Here is a 21,662-nt window from a genome sequence, read left to right on the forward strand (position 1 = left end):
CCTCCTCTGATTCTCTTTCTCTCTTCCTCTGTCCCCCCCTCTCCTTCCCTCTCCCAGTCAACCCCTCTCTCTCTATCTCCCCCTCTCTCTCTCTCCCTGTCCCCCCTCTCCCTCTCTCTGTCACTCCCTCTTCCTCTCTTCCTTCCCCCGCCCCACCCCGTTGCCCCTTTCTCTCCCTAACAATTGCAGAGAGCGGGGACTCTCTACTGGGCAGTATCGAGTTCGTCCGTTTTTTTTAAAATCACAGCCGTCAGTTTCACAGCTGGCAGGTGCTTAGAGCAGAATCCGCGCTCCTGAACCTCAGACAAGTTTGTGGTTTTCGGTGGGCTTTTAAAAAAACTGTCAGCTGTGAAACTGATGACTGTGAATTATTTTAAAGCCAATCTGAAGAAGCCAATGAGAAATTTCTTATCCCTAAAATTACCAGTCATGGACCTCAAAATATTTTGCCACAGTCAGAGGTGTCTGTAAATGGACAGGTTGTTGACCCCTGGGTATGTCCCAGAGTTCAGTCCTTGATTTATCTTATGTTCCTTCCATGGACAACCACTTGGCAACTTAATCCACACAGATTCAATTTCCATATGTATACCAATCATAACCAACTATATATCATTCCATCATTACTATTGGCTTTAGATATGTTACTGTACCACCCCACTGTCTATCCAGCATTACGTTTCAATGAGGTGCAATTCCTAAAGTTCAATATTAGTAGAATTGAAACAGTGAAATATTTTATATTTCAATTTTGCGTAATCACTTTTAGTCCATTGATATGATATTGTTGAATGTCAATGTTAATGCATCAGAAACTTTAACATGTTGCGATTATCCCAAAATATGTCAAATGACTTGTTGCGATTTATCAATATTTGGTAGCTGTAAACTAATTCTTCAATGTCAGGTAGGGTTATCTTATAGCTCAGTTCGAACTATTTCTTATATCATTGCACCTGTTGAAGTATCAGTGGAATAGCACTAATACTGCAACAAACTGACCTCTTGTGCATCCCTCACTTTCATCGCTCCAACATGAGTGGCTGTGCTTTCAGATGCCTGGGCCATAAACTCTTTAATTCCTTCCCTACAGTCTGATGAGACAGCTAAATACCTTCAAAATGAGTTAAAGTCTGTAGGTGAGCAGGGCAGTGGTCGATGAAATTAAATGCAAATAAGTGCAGATTTTTTTAATTTATTCATTCAAAGAACAAAGAACAGTTCAGCACAGGAACAGGCCATTCGGCCCTCCAAGCCTGCGCCGATCTTGATGCCTGTCTAAACTAAAACCTTCTGCACTTCCAAGGTCCGTATCCCTCTATTCCCATCCTATTCATGTATTTGTCAAGATGCCTCTTAAACGTCACTATCGTACCTGCTTCCACCACCTCCCCTGGCAGCGAGTTCCAGGCACTCACCACCCTCTGTGCAAAAAGCTTGCCTCGCACATCCCCTCTAAACTTTTCCCCTCATGCCTTAAACCTATGTCCCCTAGTAACTGGCTCTTCCACCCTGGGAAAAAGCTTGTGACTATCCACTCTGTCCATGCCGCTCATAACTTTGTAAACCTCTATCATGTCGCCCCTCCACCTCCGTCGTTCCAGGGAAAACAATCCGAGTCTATCCAACCTCTTCTCATAGCTAATGCCCTCCAGACCAGGCAACATCCTGGTAAACCTCTTCTGTACCCTCTCCAAAGCCTCCACATCCTTCTGGTAATGTGGCGACCAGAATTGTACGCAATATTCCAAGTGTGGCCTAACTTAAGTTCTGTACAGCTGCAGCATGACTTGCCAATTTTTATACTCTATGCCCAAACCGATGAAGGCAAGCATGCCGTATGCCTTCTTGACTACCTTATCCACCTGCGTTGCCACTTTCAGTGATCTGTGGACCTGTACGCCCAGATCTCTCTGCCTGTCAATACTCCCAAGGGTTCTGCCATTTACTGTATACTTCCCACCTGCATTAGACCTTCCAAAATGCATTACCTCACATTTGTCCGGATTAAACTCCATCTGCCATTTCTTCGACCAAGTCTCCAACCAATCTATATCCTACTGTATCCTCTGACAATCCTCAACACTATCCGCAACTCCACCAACCTTTGTGTCGTCCGCAAACTTACTAATCAGACCAGCTTCATTTTCCTCCAAATCATTTATCTATATTACAAACAGCAAAGGTCCCAGCACTGATCCCTGCGGAACACCGCTAGTCGCAGCCCTCCATTCAGAAAAGCACCCTTCCACTGCTACCCTCTGTTTTCTATGACCGAGCCAGTTCTGTATCCATCTTGCCAGCTCACCTCTGATCCTGTGTGACTTCACCTTTTGTACCAGTCTGCCATGAGGGACCTTGTCAAAGGCTTTACTGAAGTCCATGTAGACAACATCCACTGCCCTTCCTTCATCAATCATCTTCGTCACTTCCTCAAAAAACTTGATCAAGTTAGTGAGACACAACCTCCCCTTCACAAAACCATGCTGCCTCTTGCTAATCAGTTAATTTGTTTCCAAATGGGAATAAATCCTGTCCCGAAGAATCCTCTCCAATAATTTCCCGACCACTGACGTAAGGCCTGTAATTTCCTGGATTATCTTTGCTACCCTTCTCAAACAAAGGAACAACATTGACTATTCTCCAGTCCTCTGGGACCTCACCTGTAGCCAATGAGGATACAAAGATTTCTGTCAAGGCCCCAGCAATTTCCTCCCTTGCCTCCCTCAGTATTCTGGGGTAGATCCCATCAGGCCCTGGGGACTTATCTACCTTAATGTTTTTCAAGATGCCCAACACCTCTTTTTTGATATCGACATGACCCAGACTATCTACACTCCCTTCCCTAGACTCATCATCCACCAAGTCCTTCTCTTTGGTGAATACTGATGCAAAGTACTCATTTAGTACCTCTCCCATTTCCTCTGGCTCCGCGCATATATTCCCTCCTCAGTCCTTGAGTGGGCCAACCCTTTCCCTGGCTACCCTCTTGCTCTTTATATACGTATAAAAAGCCTTGGGATTCTCCTTAATCCTGTTTGCCAATGACTTTTCATGACCCCTTTTCGCCCTCCTGACTCCTTGCTTAAGCTCCTTCCTACTTTCTTTATATTCTTCAAGGGCTTTGTCTGTTCCCAGCCTTCTAGCCCTTATAAATGCTTCCTTTTTCTTTTTGACTTGGCTCACAATATCCCTCGTTATCCAAGGTTCCCGAAACTTGCCAAACTTATCCTTCATCCTCACAGGAACATGCCAGTCCTGGATTCTAATCAACTGACATTTGAAAGACTCCCACATGTCAGATGTTGATTTACCCTCAAACAGCTGCCCCCAATCTAAATTCTTCAGTTCCTGCCTAATTTTTTTTAAAATTCATTCATGGGATGTGGGCGTCACTGGCCAGGCCAGCATTTATTGCCCATCCCTAATTGCCCTTGAGAAAGTAGTGGTGAGCTGCCTTCTTGAACTGCTACAGTCCTTGGGGTGTAGGTACGCCAACAGTGCTGTTAGGGAGGGAGTTCCAGGATTTTGACCCAGCGACAGTGAAGGAACGGCAATATAGTTCCAAGTCAGGATGGTGTGTGGCTTGGAGGGGAACTCGCAGGTGGTGGTGTTCCAATGCATTTGCTGCCCTTGTCCTTCTAGTTTGTAGAGGTCGCGGGTTTGGAAGGTGCTGTCGAAGGAGCCTTGGTGCATTGCTGCAGTGCATCTTGTAGATGGTATACACTGCTGCCACTGTGTGTCGGTGGTGGAGGGAGTGAATGTTGAAGGTGGTGGATGGGGTGTCAATCAAGTGGGCTGCTTTTTCCTGGATGCTATCGACCTTCTTGATTGTTGTTGGAGCTGCTCCAATCCAGGCAAGTGGAAAGTATTCCATCACACTCCTGACTTGTGCCTTGTAGATGGTTGACAGGCACTGGGGAGACAGGGGGTGAGTTACTAGCCACAGAATTCCCAGCCTCTAACCTGCTCTTGTAGCCACAGCATTTATATGGCTGGTCCAGCTCAGTTTCTGGTCAATGGTGATCCCCAGGATGTAGGTAGTGGGTGATTCAGCGATGGTAAGGCCATTGAACGTCAAGGGAAGATGGTTAGATTCTCTCATATTTGAGATGGTCATTGTCTGGCACTTATCAGCCCAAGCCTGGATGTTGTCCAGGTCTTGCTGCATATGAACATGGGCTGCTTCATTATCTGAGGAGTCGCGAATGGTGCTGAACATTGTGCAATCATCAGCAAACATCCCCACTTCTGACTTTATGATGGAGGGAAGGTAATTGAAAAAGCTGCTGAAGATGGTTGGGCCTAGGACACTACCCTGAGGAACTCCTGCGGTGATGTCCTGGGACTGAAATGATTGACCTCCAACAACCACAACCATCTTCCTTTTTGCTAGGTATGACTCCAACTAGCGGAGAGCTTTCCCCTGATTCCCATTGACTCTTCTGTCAATTAACACCCTCTCTGTACTAATGCTTTTTCTTTCACCACACCAGTAACATACTGTTTGCCTTTGCTCCATGACCTTCTGGTCAGTTATTCTCTGTGACATTTTCCTATCAACACCTCTTTTGTTATCTCTTGCCCCACCCCCACTAAGGGTCACTGACCTGAAACGTTAATTCTGTTTCTCTCTCCACAGATGCTGTCAGACCTGCTGAGTATTTCCAATATTTCTTGATTTAATTTCAGAGTTCCAGCATCTGCAGTATTTTGCTTTTGTTATCCCATTGACTCCAGTTTTGCTAGGGCTCCTTGATGCCATACTCGGTCAAATGCTGCCTTGATGTCAAGGGCAGTCACTCTCACCTCACCTCTTGAGTTCAGCTCTTTTGTCCATGTTTGGACCAAGGCTGTAATAAGATCAGGAGCTGAGTGCCCCTGGTGGAACCCAAACTGAGCATCAGTGAGCAGGTGGTTGCTGAACAAATGCCGCTTGATAGCACTGTCGACAACACCTTCCTTTACTGATGATCAGGAGTAGACTGATAGGGCAGTAATTGGCCAGGTTGGATTTGTCCTCCTTTTTCTGCACAGGACATACCTGGGCAATTTTCCACATTGCCGAGTAGATGCCAGTATTGTAGCTATACTGGAACAGCTTGGGGCGCGGCTAGTTCTGGAGCACAAAGTCTTCAATCCTATTGCTGGAGTGTTGTCAGGGCCCATAGCCTTTGCAGTATTCAGTTCCTTCAGCCATTTCTTGATATCACGTGGAGTGAATCAGATTGGCTGAAGACTGGCATCTGTGATGCTGGGGACCTCAGGAGGAAGCCGAGATGGATCATCAACTCGGTACTTCTGGCTAAAGATGTATACAAATGATTCAGCCTTGTCTTTTGCACTGATGTGATGGGCTCCGGATCATTGACGATGGGGATGTTTGTTGAGCCTCTTCCTTCTTTCAGTTGTTTAATTTTCCACCACCATTCACGACGATGTGCCAGGACTGCAAAGCTTAGATCTGATCCGTTGTTTGTGGGATCGCTTCGCCCTGTCTATTGCATGCTGCTTCTGCGGTTTGGCATGCAAGTAGTCCTGTGTTGTAGCTTCACCAGGCTGACACCTCATTTTGAGGTATACCTGGTGCTGCTCCTGGCATGCCCTCCTGCACTCTTCATTGAACCAGGGTTGGTCCCTCGACTTAATGGTAATGGTAGGGTGGGGGATGTGCCGGGCCATGTGGTTACAGATTGTGGTTGAATACAATTCTGCTGCTGATGATGGCCCACAGTACCTCATGGATGCCCAGTTTTGAGTTGCTAGATCTGTTCAAAATCTATCCTATTTAGGCTTGAAGAATGTAATTGTTATTAAATGTACTGTACTTAAGAGCGAAATCCAAAGTGATCCGGGGATGTAAGTTAACCTGGCATTTTATGTGTTTTTGTGGATGGAGGGATGCCAACACATATGTGCCTATTCACTGTGGAAGAGTAACCAACAGAGCAAATAGAGTTATGAGTAAAGACCGGAGAAACTTACACTTTTCAGCCATGAAAAAATTAGAGAGGAGACCTCATTGAGATGATGTATAAGATGGTAAGATAGTATGGAGAAAGCATATTAGGAGCAGGGGGATGTTAAGGATCTCATTGCCCTATTCAAGGAAGAATCGGGGGGGGGGGGGTGCTTCTGATGGCCTGGCTGACATTTACCCCACAATCAACACTTAGAAAAGATGATCTGGTCATTTATTTCATTGCTGTTTATGGAAGCTTGCTGTGTGAGTTTCATACATTACAACAGTAACTAAACTTCAGTTAAAATACATCACTGGCTGTAAAGCATTTTGGGACGCCCCAAGGAAGCAATAAGTCACTGGGAGCAGTGCATAGAATAGCCATGAGGCTCATCACTAGTGCTAAAAGATTGAGTTAAGATAAAAGACTGTAGGAACTTAGGCTTTTCACCCATGAAAGCAAGCATTTTGAGGAATGACCTTATAAACCCAAATAAAATAAGGGAGTGGAAAGGATAAATCTAGAATAATACTTTATATTAACAGTGGGTTGGTTAAGGTGACGTGTGTTCAGACGAGTAAAAGGCAAATTTGAAACTAATATCACAAATTTCCTCTTCACACAAAGAGTGATCAATTCATGGAATGGATTTCCAGATAGAGCAGTGGAGGCAAAAACCTTAGAATCTTTCAAATAATAGTCGGATGCTGTAATAGGGAGACTGTGGGATCTTTCTGGACACATAAGCTAAGATGATCCAAATAGACTTCTTGATCCATATGCTTCTGAGAAACATCAATGTCAAATGAACAGGTGCTGGGGCATTGTGTTAGATTACTCTAATATTTAACAGTATTTTTTCTTATGTTGAACATCAAATAACTTTCATTAAATCTGTCTCTTTCTGACTAGACTGATTATCAATTTCCATGGAGCAGGACGTTGAGAGCTCTATGGCTGCTCGGCAGCCAAAGCTACCGAAACAAGTGCGAGAGGATATCCCAAAACAACTAGCCACAGGCAATCATCCTGTCAAAAGGAGTATCCAGAGGTATGTACGAAAGGACGGAAAGTGTAATGTCCACCATGGGAATGTCAGGGAGCGGTATCGTTACCTAACTGATATCTTCACTACATTAGTGGACTTAAAATGGAGGCTCAATCTACTCATTTTTGTCATGGTCTATACTACCACTTGGCTTTTCTTTGGAATGATCTGGTGGCTTATTGCCTACATAAGAGGAGACCTGAACCACATAGGTGACTCTTCGTGGGTGCCCTGTGTTAACAATCTCAATGGCTTTGTCTCAGCATTTCTCTTCTCCATAGAGACTGAAACCACAATTGGATATGGGTACAGATTCATCACAGACAAGTGTCCTGAAGGCATCATTTTACTCCTAGTCCAGTCTGTCCTGGGATCAATAGTCAATGCCTTCATGGTTGGTTGCATGTTTGTGAAAATATCGCAGCCCAATAAGAGGGCTGAAACACTGGTCTTCTCCACACATGCAGTGATCTCTGTACGCGACGGGAAGTTGTGCCTAATGTTCCGAGTTGGGGATCTGAGGAATTCCCACATTGTAGAGGCTTCAATTCGTGCCAAACTAATCAAATCGAGGCAAACCAAGGAAGGAGAGTTCATCCCGCTCAATCAAACAGATATAAATGTTGGCTACGACACAGGGGATGACCGCCTCTTTTTAGTTTCACCACTAATAATCTGCCATGAGATCAATCAGCAAAGTCCATTCTGGGAAATCTCCAAAGCCCAGATGGCGAAGGAAGAAGTGGAGATTGTAGTAATCCTTGAAGGAATGGTGGAGGCAACAGGTAAGAACTTTATTTCCAGTATTGGTGTTTTAATCTATTATTCTGCCCTCTTCATTTCTCCTTTGGCAGGAATCAACAGGGATTGTGCCAGTGATCTAATTCTGAAAATGACAATAGGCAGTGAAAGAAGGTCCATGGGAGGTAGGTAGGGCTTATGACATATGCACATTTAAAATCTTAAGGCACCTTTGGATCACTCTGGTTAGCAGTTCACTATTTCTAACTCACCTAATTTTTTAAAAATTCATTCACAGGGTGTGGGCATTGCTGGCAAGGCCAGTATTTATTGCCCATCCCTAATTTCCCTCCCGACGGTGTTGGTGAGTCACCCTCTTGAATACAACTGATTGGCTCGCTAGACCATTGCATAGGGCAGCTAACAGTTAGCCACATTGCTCTGGGTCTGGAGTTGCATATAGGCTAGACTGGGTAAGGACAGCAGATTTTCTTCCTTAAAGGACATTAGTGCACCAGATGTGTTTTTTACGATAATCTAGTAGTTTCATGGTCACCATTACTGATACTACCTTTTTATTCCAGATTTATTTAACTAAATTTAAACTCCCCAGCTGCCGTGCAATTTGAACTTACGTCTCCGGATCATTAGCCTAGGATCACTCTGAATTACTAGTCCAGTAACATAATCACTGTACTATCGTGCCCCATGTATTTTCAGTTTCACCCCATTCATTTCCCTCCAGCTTTCAGTCTGGCCGAGCTGATAGAACTCTTGCCTCTAGTTCAAAAGGTTGTAGGTTCAATTTTTACCCCAGGGCTTCAGTGTATGTTATCCTGAACATCAGTGTAGCGTGGGAATGCTCATGGTTACTCAACTTGTTGCTGCTTGTGGGATCTTGCTGTGTGCAAAGACTGCTGTGTTGCCTGCATAATAATAAGTCTTTCTTGTCCTTCCCTGCTTTAGTGGCAGCCATTGCTTTGGCTGTGCTTTATACCATTGGATTTATGTTCCCCCAATCAATTCGTGTTTTGTTTTACTATCTTTCTACTCTCAGGTAGAGTCTATGGGGGTAAAACTGGTTATTGGTGAAAGCACGAAAGGGGTCAATGGAAAAGAAATCAGGCACAGTGTAAAACAGGCTGCTGGTTCTCTATCGTACATTTCATACTTTTGCCAAAGACCAGCTTCAACACCTATGATATTATAAATTGCACTGCAACACGAGTGGTTATCAGGAGTGCATTTCATGAATCAAATGACTGATTCTCAGTCTGTACCCTGAGCCTGTTCCCTTCCAATCCATTGCAGCTTTGCCACAACACAGGCAAAATTAACCCATTAAAAAAATCTAGACATGTGTTGTGATTGGGAGAAAAAAGGTAAAATAGATCACTAGGCAAAGCATAGAAAAATATTTCGCAAGAACATCAAAGTTTACAACACAGAATAAGGCCATTCGACCCATTGTGCCAGTGCTGACCCTTTGCTGGAGAAATCCAAGTCTAATCTCACTGTTTGCTACCCAATAGCACAGTAATATCCTTTTCTTCATGTGGTTAGGTAGAAATAAGAGAAATACACAGAAGGAACAGTTGCAGAGTACAAGTAGAGAACAGAGAAATTGATGCTCACAGCAGATTAGAGTGCAGCATCTTTGCCTAGGAAACTTTCTGCTGTCTGACTTGAGACAAACATGGTGAGCAAGGAGGAAACCAGGGGAATAGCGAAGAAGTAGTTTGCAAAAACACATAGGGTGACAGACAGACAGAGTAAGAATAGGGTGGAGAACAAGATTGTTGTACATGAATAATTCTGCTTATGGGTGAAATGCACCCCTCTCTAGTCCAAGTAAACCAATCGTCCACAAGAAATCACTGGCATTTTGGAAAAGGTGAGTTCTTGGGGACCATTCCAATCTATTGCAATATATTTGTAGTCAATCAGTTCAGTTGGAAATGCTGTAACTTACATCTATTATTTCAGAACCCCCCTTTTGTCTTTTGATTCTGATTTCAATGGCATAATAACAGTCAGGAAAACAGGCATAGGAAGAGTATATAAGGCAGCGTGATGAGGGAATGCTGTAGAAAAGGTAAAGAAATGAACCACAGGCAGCAGCAACATGGAGAATCAACAGTGTTAAGGAGGCAATGTTTCAGAAAGCCTGGGTCAATGGTTGTCATGGACAGAAGCAAGACAGGACAGGATACAAAAAAACCATAGAGTGCAGCTGAGAAATCTTTCAGCCTACAGAGAAACAAATTACTTTTGATTCAATTCAGTAGTGATCTCATTAACCTGAAGCTTTGGAAACTATTGTAGTGCATTTTCTGATTGAGAAAATTGGTGAAAGGCCAATTGGAGTTTGGGATGCTCTCTGTATAATACTCAATATCTTCAACAGCAAGAACACCATCAGTAGCAGCTCTGAGATACAAGTGACCTCAGTACTGGATTCATTCTAAGAAGTGTTTCTCCCTTTGACCACATCCATTCCCTTTATTAGTCTTAGGATGGTTAAATCATCCAATATTATCACCCTGTTGTTCGTACATGTCTCTCTGAAACCCCCGAAGATCTCCCCTCTATTTCATCTCTACTGTTCAGTGTTACCTAATACACAGCAAGAATTGTACCATTTCTGTTCCTATTTTCTTAACTATTTCCAGATGGATTCTTTCTTAAGACAATCGGCAGGACATCATTACATTCTAGTGCTGTGATGGGATCTTGTACTAGCACTGCCTTTTCCCTCTCCATCCCCTGAAAATGTTACAACCAGGCAAGTTAAGTTCCCAATCCTACCCAAACATAAGGCAAGTCTTTGTTATAGTCATCAAATCATATCCTATCATTGTTAATAATGCTTCCAACATGCATTTTGTTTTACATATTTTGTGCATTCACTTCAATCCTGACTCCATTTTATATGCTTGCCTCACTTAATGTCTAGAATGCACTGCCTGAAAGGGTGGTGGAAGCAGATACAATACTTTCAGACACTATGGGCCAAATGGCCTCCTTCTGTGCTGTGTGTATGATTCTATGATTATTTGATATCCCATGTCCATTCTACAACAGTGTTCTTACCTCTCACTAGCTCATGGTTTCCTTCTTTGTTTTTCTCTTTAGATAATATCTTCTCATTATCTATTTATTCAGTCTTCTGCTTCTATTCCAGCAACATTATTAATTCTGCTCTCCCTCTCCAGACTCAAACCCAAACTTGCCCCACGTCTGCTGAAACCAAGAAAACTCTCTTGTGCCGGGGGAGGGAATAGCGGGATGGAATCCATATTCAAGAATGAGTTAAGATTGGGATTTTTAATACAGGAAAAATGGTTCAAAAGCTATTCCATCTGATGAACAAGATTTTATTTCCATTTAAAGGGGTGCTATTGCAATTTTTATTAAGTACAGAAGAGTCACACCAGTTGATAGAGAACCAAATGCAACAAAAACAGTGAAATAAAATATATCAATAATTAAAAACGAGGGATACAACCAGCAATGTTACTTGGAAGCTGGTGAGTTGCTTTGGTTTTCAGCCTTGCTAAAGCTGAACAGTAATTCACCCCCCTGGCTAGTTAGGCAGCAGATTACGGATTGGCGGTCCAAGGTTAGAAGTATGTATTTATTTGAAACTTTTTTTTTATCCACTTCCCCTTAATTTTTTTTCTTTGGTGAATTGGGTTCATCCATATAGAGATATCATTGCTGGGTAATGCAACACCTTTCCATCTGGACACCTGGCAGTAGCAACAAGCACTCGCAAGTCATATTTAACATGCTGAAAATGAAAAATCAAAACACTACATTCTGGAAATCAGTTAACATTTCTAGGAGATAATTGTCGAATTAATGTTGCTTTGGTTGACATTTTTCAGAGCTCCCAGAAATTCTGGAGCAGGCCCTGGGGGCTGGAGAATTGCAAATGTATGATTAAACTCACCCACTCTGACAGCAGGAAGCAGCACTCAAAGTGATAAAACATCCCAAGGCATTTCACAGGTCCGTAATTAGGACAGGAGATATTAGGACAGAAGACCAAAAGCTTGGTCAAAGAGGTAGGTTTTAGGGAGTGTCTTGAACATGAGGATTAGAATTTTAAAATTGAGTTGTTGCTGGACTGAGTCCCAATGTAGGTCAGCAAGTACAGGGGTGAAGGATGGATGGGACTTGGTGCGAGTTAGGACACGGGCAGCACAGTTTTGGATGAGCTGATATTTATCGAGGGTGGAAGATGGGAGGCCAGCCAGGAGAGCACTGTAGCCTCATTGCTCTAACTAATGCTTTCTTCAAGTGCAGCTTCTTTCTGGAAGCTCAAAATCACTGAATTTGCCCCCGGGTTCTAAAATTCAATAAAGGAAACAAACCTGGTATAATTATAGGCTGGTGAGGCTAACATCCATACTGGGAAAATGTTTGGAACATTCCTTGGGATGCTACAAATGAAATTCTGAAAAGTACAGACATGGTAGGGAGCGGTTAGAATTCCTTTAGAAGTTATATGTAATGTCGGCTGGTTTTGGGTCTTGTCCCTACACTTCATAGTAAAAAGAGTTTTCCAAAAGTAGGTTGGGTTTCCTATAAACTGAAACTTGTGCCCTCACATATGCCATGTCATAGAATCATAGAATGTTTAAGGCTTAGAAAGAGGGCACTTGGCCCATCGTGTCTGTGCTGGCCGAAAAACGATCCACCTATTCTAATCTCCCCTTCCAGCATTTGACCCATAGCCCTGCAGCGTACGGCACTTGAGATGCATATCCAGACTCCTTTTGAATGAGTTGAGGGTCACTGCCTCAACTACCCTTTCAGGCAGTGAGTTCCAAACCTCAACCACCCTCTGGGTGAAAAAGTTTTTCCTCATCTCCCCTCTAGTTTTTCTACCAATCACTTTAAATCTATGCCTCCTCGTCACTGACCTCTCTGCTAAGATGAATAGACCTTTCACCTCCACTCTATCCAGGCCCCTCAAAATTTTGTACATTTCAATCAGATCTCCCCTCAGCCTTCTCTGTTCCAAGGAGAACAACCCCAGCCTATCCAATCTTTCCTCATAGCTGCATTTTCCAGTCCGAGCAACATCCTCGTAAATCTCCTCTGTACCCTCTCTCGTGCAATTACATCCTTTCTGTAATGAGGTGACCAGAACTGCACACAGTACTCAAGTTGTGGCCTAACCAATGAGTTATATAGTTTCAGCATAACCTCCCTACTCTTATATTCTATACCTCGGCTGATAAAGGAAAGGATTCCATATGCCTTCTTAACCACCTTATCGACCTGTCCTGCTACCTTCAGGGATCTGTGGATATTCAGTCCAAGGTCCCTTACTTCCTCTACACTTCTCAGTATTTTCCCATTAATCGTGTATTCCTTTGCCTTGTTTGACCTCCCCAAATGCATCAACTCACACTTCTCCAGGTTGAATTCCATTTGCCATTTTTCTGCCCATCTGACCAGACCATCAATATCTTCCTGCAGCTTACAGTTATCCTCCTCGCTATCTACCACACGGCTGATCTTTGTGTCATCCGCAAACTTCTTGATCACGTCCCCTATATTTACATCCAAATCGTTAATAGACACCACAAAAAGCAGGGGACCCAGTACTGAGCCCTGTGGATCGCCACTGGAAACAGCCCTCCAGTCGCTAAAACAGCCCTCAACAATTACCCTTTGTTTCCTGCTATTGAGCCAATTTTGTATCCACATTGCTGCATTTCCCTGGATCCCATGGGATTATATTTTTTAACCAGTCTGCCATATGGGACCTTGTCAAAAGCCTTGCTAAAATCCATGTAGACCACATCAACTGCACTACCCTCATCTATCTTCCTTGTTACTTCTTCAAAAAATTCGATCAAGTTGGTCAAACACAATCTTCCCTTAACAAATCCATGCTGGCTATCCTTGATTAACCTATGCCTTTCTAAGTGACAGTTTATCCTGTCTCTCAGAATAGATTCCAATAATTTGCCCACTACTGAGGTTAGACTGACTGGCCTGTAATTATTCGGTCTAATCCTTCGCTCCCTTTTTAAACAGAGGTTAGCAATTCTCCAGTCCTCCAGCACCACATCTGTATCCAGTGAGCACTGGAAAATGATGGTCAGACCCTCTACTATTTCCTCACTTGCTTCTTTTATCACCCGAGGATACATTTCATCTGGTCCTGGTGATCTATCAACTTTCAAGTATGCTTATCCCATTGATACTTCCTTGTTCCCTATGTTTATCACATCCAATACTTCACACTCTTACTCCTTAACTTCAATATCTGCATCGTCCCCCTCTTTTGTGAAGACAGACGCTAAATATTCATTAAGAACCATACCAATATCTTTCGCTCCTACACATAGGTTACCTTTTTGGTCTTTTATGGGCCCTACTCTCTCCTTAGTTATCCTCTTACTCTTAAAGTATTGATAAAACATCTTTGGGTTCACCTTGATTTTGCTTGCCAATATTCTTTCATGCTCTCTCTTTACTTTCCTAATTTCCTTTTTGATTTCACCCCTCCACTTTCTATACTCCTCTCAGCTTTCTGTAGTATTGAGTTCTCTGTGTCGGACATAAGCTTTCCTTTTCTGCCTTATCTTACCCTGTAGGCTCCTTGACATCCATGGGGAGCTAGATTTGGCCGCCTCACCCTTTTTCAATGTGGGAACATGTTTACCCTGAACCCCTTGAATCTCCCTTTTGAATGCCTCCCACTGCTCTGACACTGATTTACCTTCAAGTAGCTGTTTCCAGTCCACTTTCGCTAAATCACTCCTCAGTTTAGTAAAATTGGCTTTGCCCCAATTAAAAACTCTAACTCCTGTTCCATCTCTGTCCTTTTCCATAATTATGTTAAAACTGACTGAGTTATGATCACTACCACCAAAATGCTCTCCCACTGCCACTCCTTCCACCTGCCCATCTTCACTTTCTAAAACTAAGTCTAAAACTGCACCCTCTCTTGTTGGACTTGCTGCATACTGGGCAAAAATGTTCTCCTGAATGCACCTCAAGAATTCTGCTCCCTCAATTCCTTTCACACTAAAACTATCCCAGTTAATATTGGGGTAATTAAAATCCCCTACTATTACTGCCCTATTGTTCTTGCACTTCTCAGAGATTTGCCTACATATCTGCTCTTCTATCTCCCTCTGACTGGTTGGGGGTCTAAAGTACACTCCCAGCAGTGTGATTGCCCCTTTTTCGTTCGTTAACTCAATCCATATGGCCTCATTTGATTAACCTTTTAACAAATCATCCCTCCTCACAGCTGTAATAGTTTCCTTGACCAAAATTGCTAGTCCCCCTCCTTTCTTATCCCCTCCCCATCACATCTGAAAACCCTGTAACCAGGAACATTGAGCTGCCATTCTGTCCCTCCTCAAGCCATTTTTCTGTAATAGCTATGATATCATACTGCCAAATGTCTATCTGTGCCCTCAGCTCATCTGCTTTATTTGCTATACTCCCTTGCATTGAAATAGATATCCTTGAGCACTGCCAAACTCTTTTTTATTTTCTAACCCTCGTTTCCTCTATCTTCCAGACTCATCCACTAATTTTCCGCCTTCCATTTCCATTTCTGATTTTGTCCCAGCTGAGTCTACCTTCAGGTCCCCATCCCCCTGCCAAACTAGTTGAAGCCCTCCCCAACAGCACGAGCAAAACAAGGAACTCATTCCCAGCTCTGTTCAGATGCAACCCGTCCGGCCTGTACAGTTCCCATCTCCCCCAGAGCTGGTCCCAATGTCCCAGGAATCTGAAGCCCTCCCTCCTGCACCATCTTTCCAGCCACACATTCCTCTGTCTTATCCTTCTGCTTCTATACTCACTTGCGCGTGGCACTGGGAGTAATCCGGAGATTACTACTTTTGAGGTCCTTCCTGCCAAGTTCTTACCTAGCTCCCTAAATTCTGACTGCAAGACCACATCCCTCTTTCTGCCTATGTTGTTGGTTCTGATGTGGACCACGACTGCTGGCTGTTCACCCTCCCTGTTCAGGATGCTCTGCAACCGCTCAGTGACATCCTTGACCCTGGCACCAGGGAGGCAACACACCATCCTGGATTCATGTCTGTGGCCACAGAAACACCTGTCTGTTCCCCTGACTATTGAATCACCTATCCCTATGGCTCTTCCAGTCTTTCCTGTACCCCCCCCCCCTCCCGTGCAGCTGACCCACCCAACGTACCATGGACTTGGCTCTGGCTGCACTCCCCAGGTGAAGCATCACTTTCCTCCGTATTCAGAACTGAATATCTGTTGGAGAGTGAGTTGCACTCAGGGGTCTCCTGCACTACCTGTCTGATTCTTTTTGACTGTCTAGTGGTCACCCATTCCCTCTCTCCCTGCATACTCTTAAGCTGTGGGGTAACCACATCTATAAACATGCTATCCACGTAGTTCTCATCCTCATGAATGCACCGCAGTGTCACCAGCTGCCACTCAAGTTCCAAAACCCGGAGCTCATGCTGCTTTAATTGACGACACTTCCTGCACAAATGGTTCTCCAGGATATGGGAAGCATCCTGGAGCTCCCACATAACACAGGAGGTGCATTCTAAAGGTTGCTGCAACCCTGCCATTCATTTGTTTATTAGTTGACCCTTTGCTACTGCTAAAAAAACCTTACCAATACTACAACAGCTTATAATTATTAATAAAACCTTACTAGTACTGATAAATCCTACTAAAAATCAATATAGTTCACTAGTTAAAATAAACATTACTCAAAAAAAACCTTCTACTCACTTGTTCCTTATTATTAAACTATTTATACACACACCCTAAAAGTAATGTACTTCTTTTGGGCCTCCTTATCTCGAGAGACAATGGATACGCGCCTGGAGGTGGTCAGTGGTTTGTGAAGCAGCGCCTGGAGTGGCTATAAAGGCCAATTCTGGAGTGACAGGCTCTTCCACAGGTGCTGCAGAGAAATTTGTTTGTTGGGGCTGTTGCACAGTTGGCTCTCCCCTTGCGCCTCTGTCTTTTTTCCTGCCAACTACTAAGTCTCTTCGACTCGCCACAATTTAGCCCTGTCTTTATGGCTGCCCGCCAGCTCTGGCGAATGCTGGCAACTGACTCCCACGACTTGTGATCAATGTCACACGATTTCATGTCGCGTTTGCAGACGTCTTTATAACGGAGACATGGACGGCCGGTGGGTCTGATACCAGTGGCGAGCTCGCTGTACAATGTGTCTTTGGGGATCCTGCCATCTTCCATGCGGCTCACATGGCCAAGCCATCTCAAGCGCCGCTGACTCAGTAGTGTGTATAAGCTGGGGATGTTGGCCGCTTCAAGGACTTCTGTGTTGGAGATATAGTCCTGCCACCTGATGCCAAGTATTCTCCGAAGGCAGCGAAGATGGAATGAATTGAGACGTCGCTCTTGGCTGGCATACGTTGTCCAGGCCTCGCTGCCGTAGAGCAAGGTACTGAGGACACAGGCCTGATACACTCGGACTTTTGTGTTCCGTGTCAGTGCGCCATTTTCCCACACTCTCTTGGCCAGTCTGAACATAGCAGTGGAAGCCTTACCCATGCGCTTGTTGATTTCTGCATCTAGAGACAGGTTACTGGTGATAGTTGAGCCTAGGTAGGTGAACTCTTGAACCACTTCCAGAGCGTGGTCGCCAATATTGATGGATGGAGCATTTCTGACATCCTGCCCCATGATGTTCGTTTTCTTGAGGCTGATGGTTAGGCCAAATTCATTGCAGGCAGACGCAAACCTGTCGATGAGACTCTGCAGGCATTCTTCAGTGTGAGATGTTAAAGCAGCATCGTCAGCAAAGAGGAGTTCTCTGATGAGGACTTTCCGTACTTTGGACTTCGCTCTTAGACGGGCAAGGTTGAACAACCTGCCCCCTGATCTTGTGTGGAGGAAAATTCCTTCTTCAGAGGATTTGAACGCATGTGAAAGCAGCAGGGAGAAGAAAATCCCAAAAAGTGTGGGTGCGAGAACACAGCCCTGTTTCACACCACTCAGGATAGGAAAGGGCTCTGATGAGGAGCCACCATGTTGAATTGTGCCTTTCATATTGTCATGGAATGAGGTGATGATACTTAGTAGCTTTGGTGGACATCCGATCTTTTCTAGTAGTCTGAAGAGACCACGTCTGCTGACGAGGTCAAAGGCTTTGGTGAGATCAATGAAAGCAATGTAGAGGGGCATCTGTTGTTCACGGCATTTCTCCTGTATCTGACGAAGGGAGAACAGCATGTCAATAGTCGATCTCTCTGCACGAAAGCCACACTGTGCCTCAGGGTAGATGCGCTCGGCCAGCTTCTGGAGCCTGTTCAGAGCGACTCGAGCAAAGACTTTCCCCACTATGCTGAGCAGGGAGATTCCACGGTAGTTGTTGCAATCACCGCGGTCACCTTTGTTTTTATAGAGGGTGATGATGTTGGCAGATGATGTTGTACTAACCCAGCTATTTAGACTTATTCCCTAACAGCAGTTAGTCACCAACCAATCACCTTGCAGCTTTCCTGTGACAGCACTGTTCACTTTTTTTAGAATATTACAGCGCAGTACAGGCCCTTCGGCCCTCGATGTTGCGCCGATCATCTGACCTACACTATTCCATTTACATCCATATGTCTATCCAATGACCACTTAAATGCCCTTAAAGTTGGCGAGTCTACTACTGTTGCAGGCAGGGCGTTCCACGCCCCTACTACTCTCTGCGTAAAGAAACTACCTCTGACATCTGTCCTATATCTTTCACCCCTCAACTTAAAGCTATGTCCCCTCGTGTTTGCCATCCTCATCCGAGGAAAAAGACTCTCACTATCCACCCTATCTAACCCTCTGATTATCTTGTATGTCTCTATTAAGTCACCTCTCCTCCTCCTTCTCTCTAACGAAAACAACCCCAAGTCCCTCAGCCTTTCCTCGTAAGACCTTCCTTCCATACCAGGCAACATCCTAGTAAATCTCCTCTGCACCCTTTCCAAAGCTTCGACATCCTTCCTATAATGCAGTGACCAGAACTGCACGCAATACTCCAGGTGCGGCCTCACCAGAGTTTTGTACAGCTGCATCATGACCTCGTGGCTCCGAAACTCGATCCCCCTACTAATAAAGGCTAACACACCATATGCCTTCTTAACAGCCCTATTAACCTGGGTAGCAACTTTCAGGGATTTATGTACCTGGATACCAAGATCTCTCTGCTCATCTACACTACCAAGAATCTTCCCATTAGCCCAGTACTCTGCATTGCTGTTACTCCTTCCAAAGTGAATCACCTCACACTTCTCCGCATTAAACTCCATTTGCCATCTCTCAGCCCAGCTCTGCAGCCTATCTATGTCCCTCTGTACCCTACAACACCCTTCGACACTATCCACAACTCCACCGACCTTCGTGTCATCCGCAAATTTACTAACCCACCCTTCTACACCCTCATCCAGGTCGTTTATAAAAATGACAAACAGCAGTGGCCCCAAAACAGAACCTTGCGGTACACCACTAGTAACTAAACTCCAGGATGAACATTTGCCATCAACCACCACCCTCTGTCTTCTTTCAGCTAGCCAATTTCTGATCCAAAGCTCTAAATCACCTTCAACCCCATACTTCCGTATTTTCTGCAATAGCCTACCGTGGGGAACCTTATCAAACGCCTTACTGAAATCCATATACACCACATCCACGGCTTTACCCTCATCCACCTGTTTGGTCACCTTCTCGAAAAACTCAATAAGGTTTGTGAGGCACGACCTACCTTTCACAAAACCGTGCTGACTATCGCAAATGAACTTATTCTTTTCAAGATGATTATAAATCCTGTCTCTTATAACCTTTTCCAACATTTTACCCACAACCGAAGTAAGGCTCACAGGTCTATAATTACCAGGGCTGTCTCTACTCCCCTTCTTGAACAAGGGGACAACATTTGCTATCCTCCAGTCCTCCGGCACTACTCCTGTCGACAATGACGACTTAAAGATCAACAACAACGGCTCTGCAATCTCCTCCCTGGCTTCCCAGAGAATCCTAGGATAAATCCCATCTGGCCCAGGGGACTTATCTATTTTCACTCTTTCCAAAATTGCTAACACCTCCTCCTTGTGAATCTCAATCCCATCTAGCCTAGTAGGCTGTATCTCAGTAATCTCCTCGGCAACATTTTCTTTTTCTACTGTAAATACTGACGAAAAATATTCATTTAACGCTTCCCCTATCTCCTCTGATTCCGCACACAACTTCCCACTACTATCCTTGATTGGCCCTGTTCTAACTCTTATCATTCTTTTATTCCTGATATACCTATAGAAAGCCTTAGGGTTTTCTTTGATCCTATCCGCCAATGACTTCTCGTGTCCTCTCCTTGCTCTTCTTAGCCCTCCCTTTAGATCCTTCCTGGCTAGCTTGTAACTCTCAAGCGCCCTAACTGAGCCTTCACGTCTCATCCTAACATAAGCCGCCCTCTTCCTCTTGACAAGCGCTTCAACTTCTTGAGTAAACCACGGCTCCCTCGCTCGACAACTTCCTCCCTGCCTGACAGGTACATACTTATCAAGGACACGCATTAGCTGCTCCTTGAATAAGCTCCACATTTCGTTTGTGCCCATCCCCTGCAGTTTCCTTCCCCATCCTACACATCCTAAATCTTGCCTAATCACGTCATAATTTCCTTTCCCCCAGCTATAATTCTTGCCCTGCGGTATATACCTGTCCCTGCCCATCGCTAAGGTAAACCTAACCGAATTGTGATCACTATCGCCAAAGTGCTCACCTACATCTAAATCGAACACCTGGCCGGGTTCATTACCCAGTACCAAATCCAATGTGGCATCGCCCCTGGTTGGCCTGTCCACATACTGTGTCAGAAAACCCTCCTGCACACACTGGACAAAAACAAACCCATCTAAAGTACTCGAACTATAGTATTTCCAGTCAATATTTGGAAAGTTAAAGTCCCCCATAACCACTACCCTGTTACTCTCGCTCCTGTCGAGAATCATCTTCGCTATCCTTTCCTCTACATCTCTGGAACTATTTGGAGGTCTATAGAAAACTCCCAACAGGGTGACCTCTCCTCTCCTGTTTCTAACCTCGGCCCATACTACCTCAGTAGACGAGTCCTCAAACGTCCTTTCTGCCGCTGTAATACTTTCCTTGATTAACAATACCACACCCCCCCCTCTTTTACCCTCTTCTCTGTTCTTACTGAAACATCTAAATCCCGGAACCTGCAACATCCATTCCTGCCCCTGCTCTACCCATGTCTCTGAAATGGCCACAACATCAGGATCCCAGGTACCAACCCATGCTGCAAGCTCACCCACCTTATTCCGGATGCTCCTGGCATTGAAGTAGACACACTTTAAACCAAGTTCTTGCTTGCCAGTGCCCTCTTGCGTCCCTGTAACCTTATCCCCTACCTCACTACTCTCAACAGCCTGTACACTGGAACTACAAGTTTTCAAACTTCGGCGCACCTGGACACCCCTCTGCTGCTCTCCCAAAAGGTAAGTGCTCTAGGCCACGATCCTCGGGCTCTAATTATCGGCTCCTCGCTTCGTGTTCTTCCCACAGGTGTGCTCCTCTCTGCTGCTCTCCTGTAAGGTAAGTGCTCTAGGCCGCGATCCTCGGGCTCTATTTATCAGCTCCTCGCTCAGTGTTCTTCCCGCAGGTTCGCTCCTCTCCGCTGCTCTCCCGGAAGGTAAGTCAGAGGTAGTGTGCCTTTAATGATTAACCTTTCATTGTGATATCTTGATAAACTTACATAGAGCCTTGCTTACTCCACACAGAGTTCTGTGCACAGTTCTGGCCTGCATATTATATCATGGATATTAGAGTATAATGAGTATTAGAGAAGGTGCCATAAAGAATTCACAAGAATTATAACGGAATTGAGAGGTTATACTATCAGGAAAGACTGA

The 21,662-nt window shown here is 44.5% G+C and overlaps 1 protein-coding gene across 2 annotated transcripts in view; it reads left to right on the plus strand.

The window, feature by feature from the left end:
- Window positions 1–6,892: 6,892 nt before the first annotated feature.
- Window positions 6,893–21,662, plus strand: part of kcnj6 (potassium inwardly rectifying channel subfamily J member 6) — a 60,671-nt gene continuing 45,901 nt past the window's right edge. For both annotated transcript variants that reach the window (XM_068040048.1, XM_068040049.1), the window contains exon 1: window positions 6,893–7,796. In XM_068040048.1, coding sequence (XP_067896149.1) covers window positions 6,893–7,796 — 904 coding nt within the window. The remainder of the gene's footprint in view (window positions 7,797–21,662) is intronic.

Source organism: Heterodontus francisci, chromosome 10 (assembly GCF_036365525.1).
Source record: "Heterodontus francisci isolate sHetFra1 chromosome 10, sHetFra1.hap1, whole genome shotgun sequence".
In the NCBI taxonomy this organism is placed as follows: Eukaryota; Metazoa; Chordata; class Chondrichthyes; order Heterodontiformes; family Heterodontidae; genus Heterodontus; species Heterodontus francisci.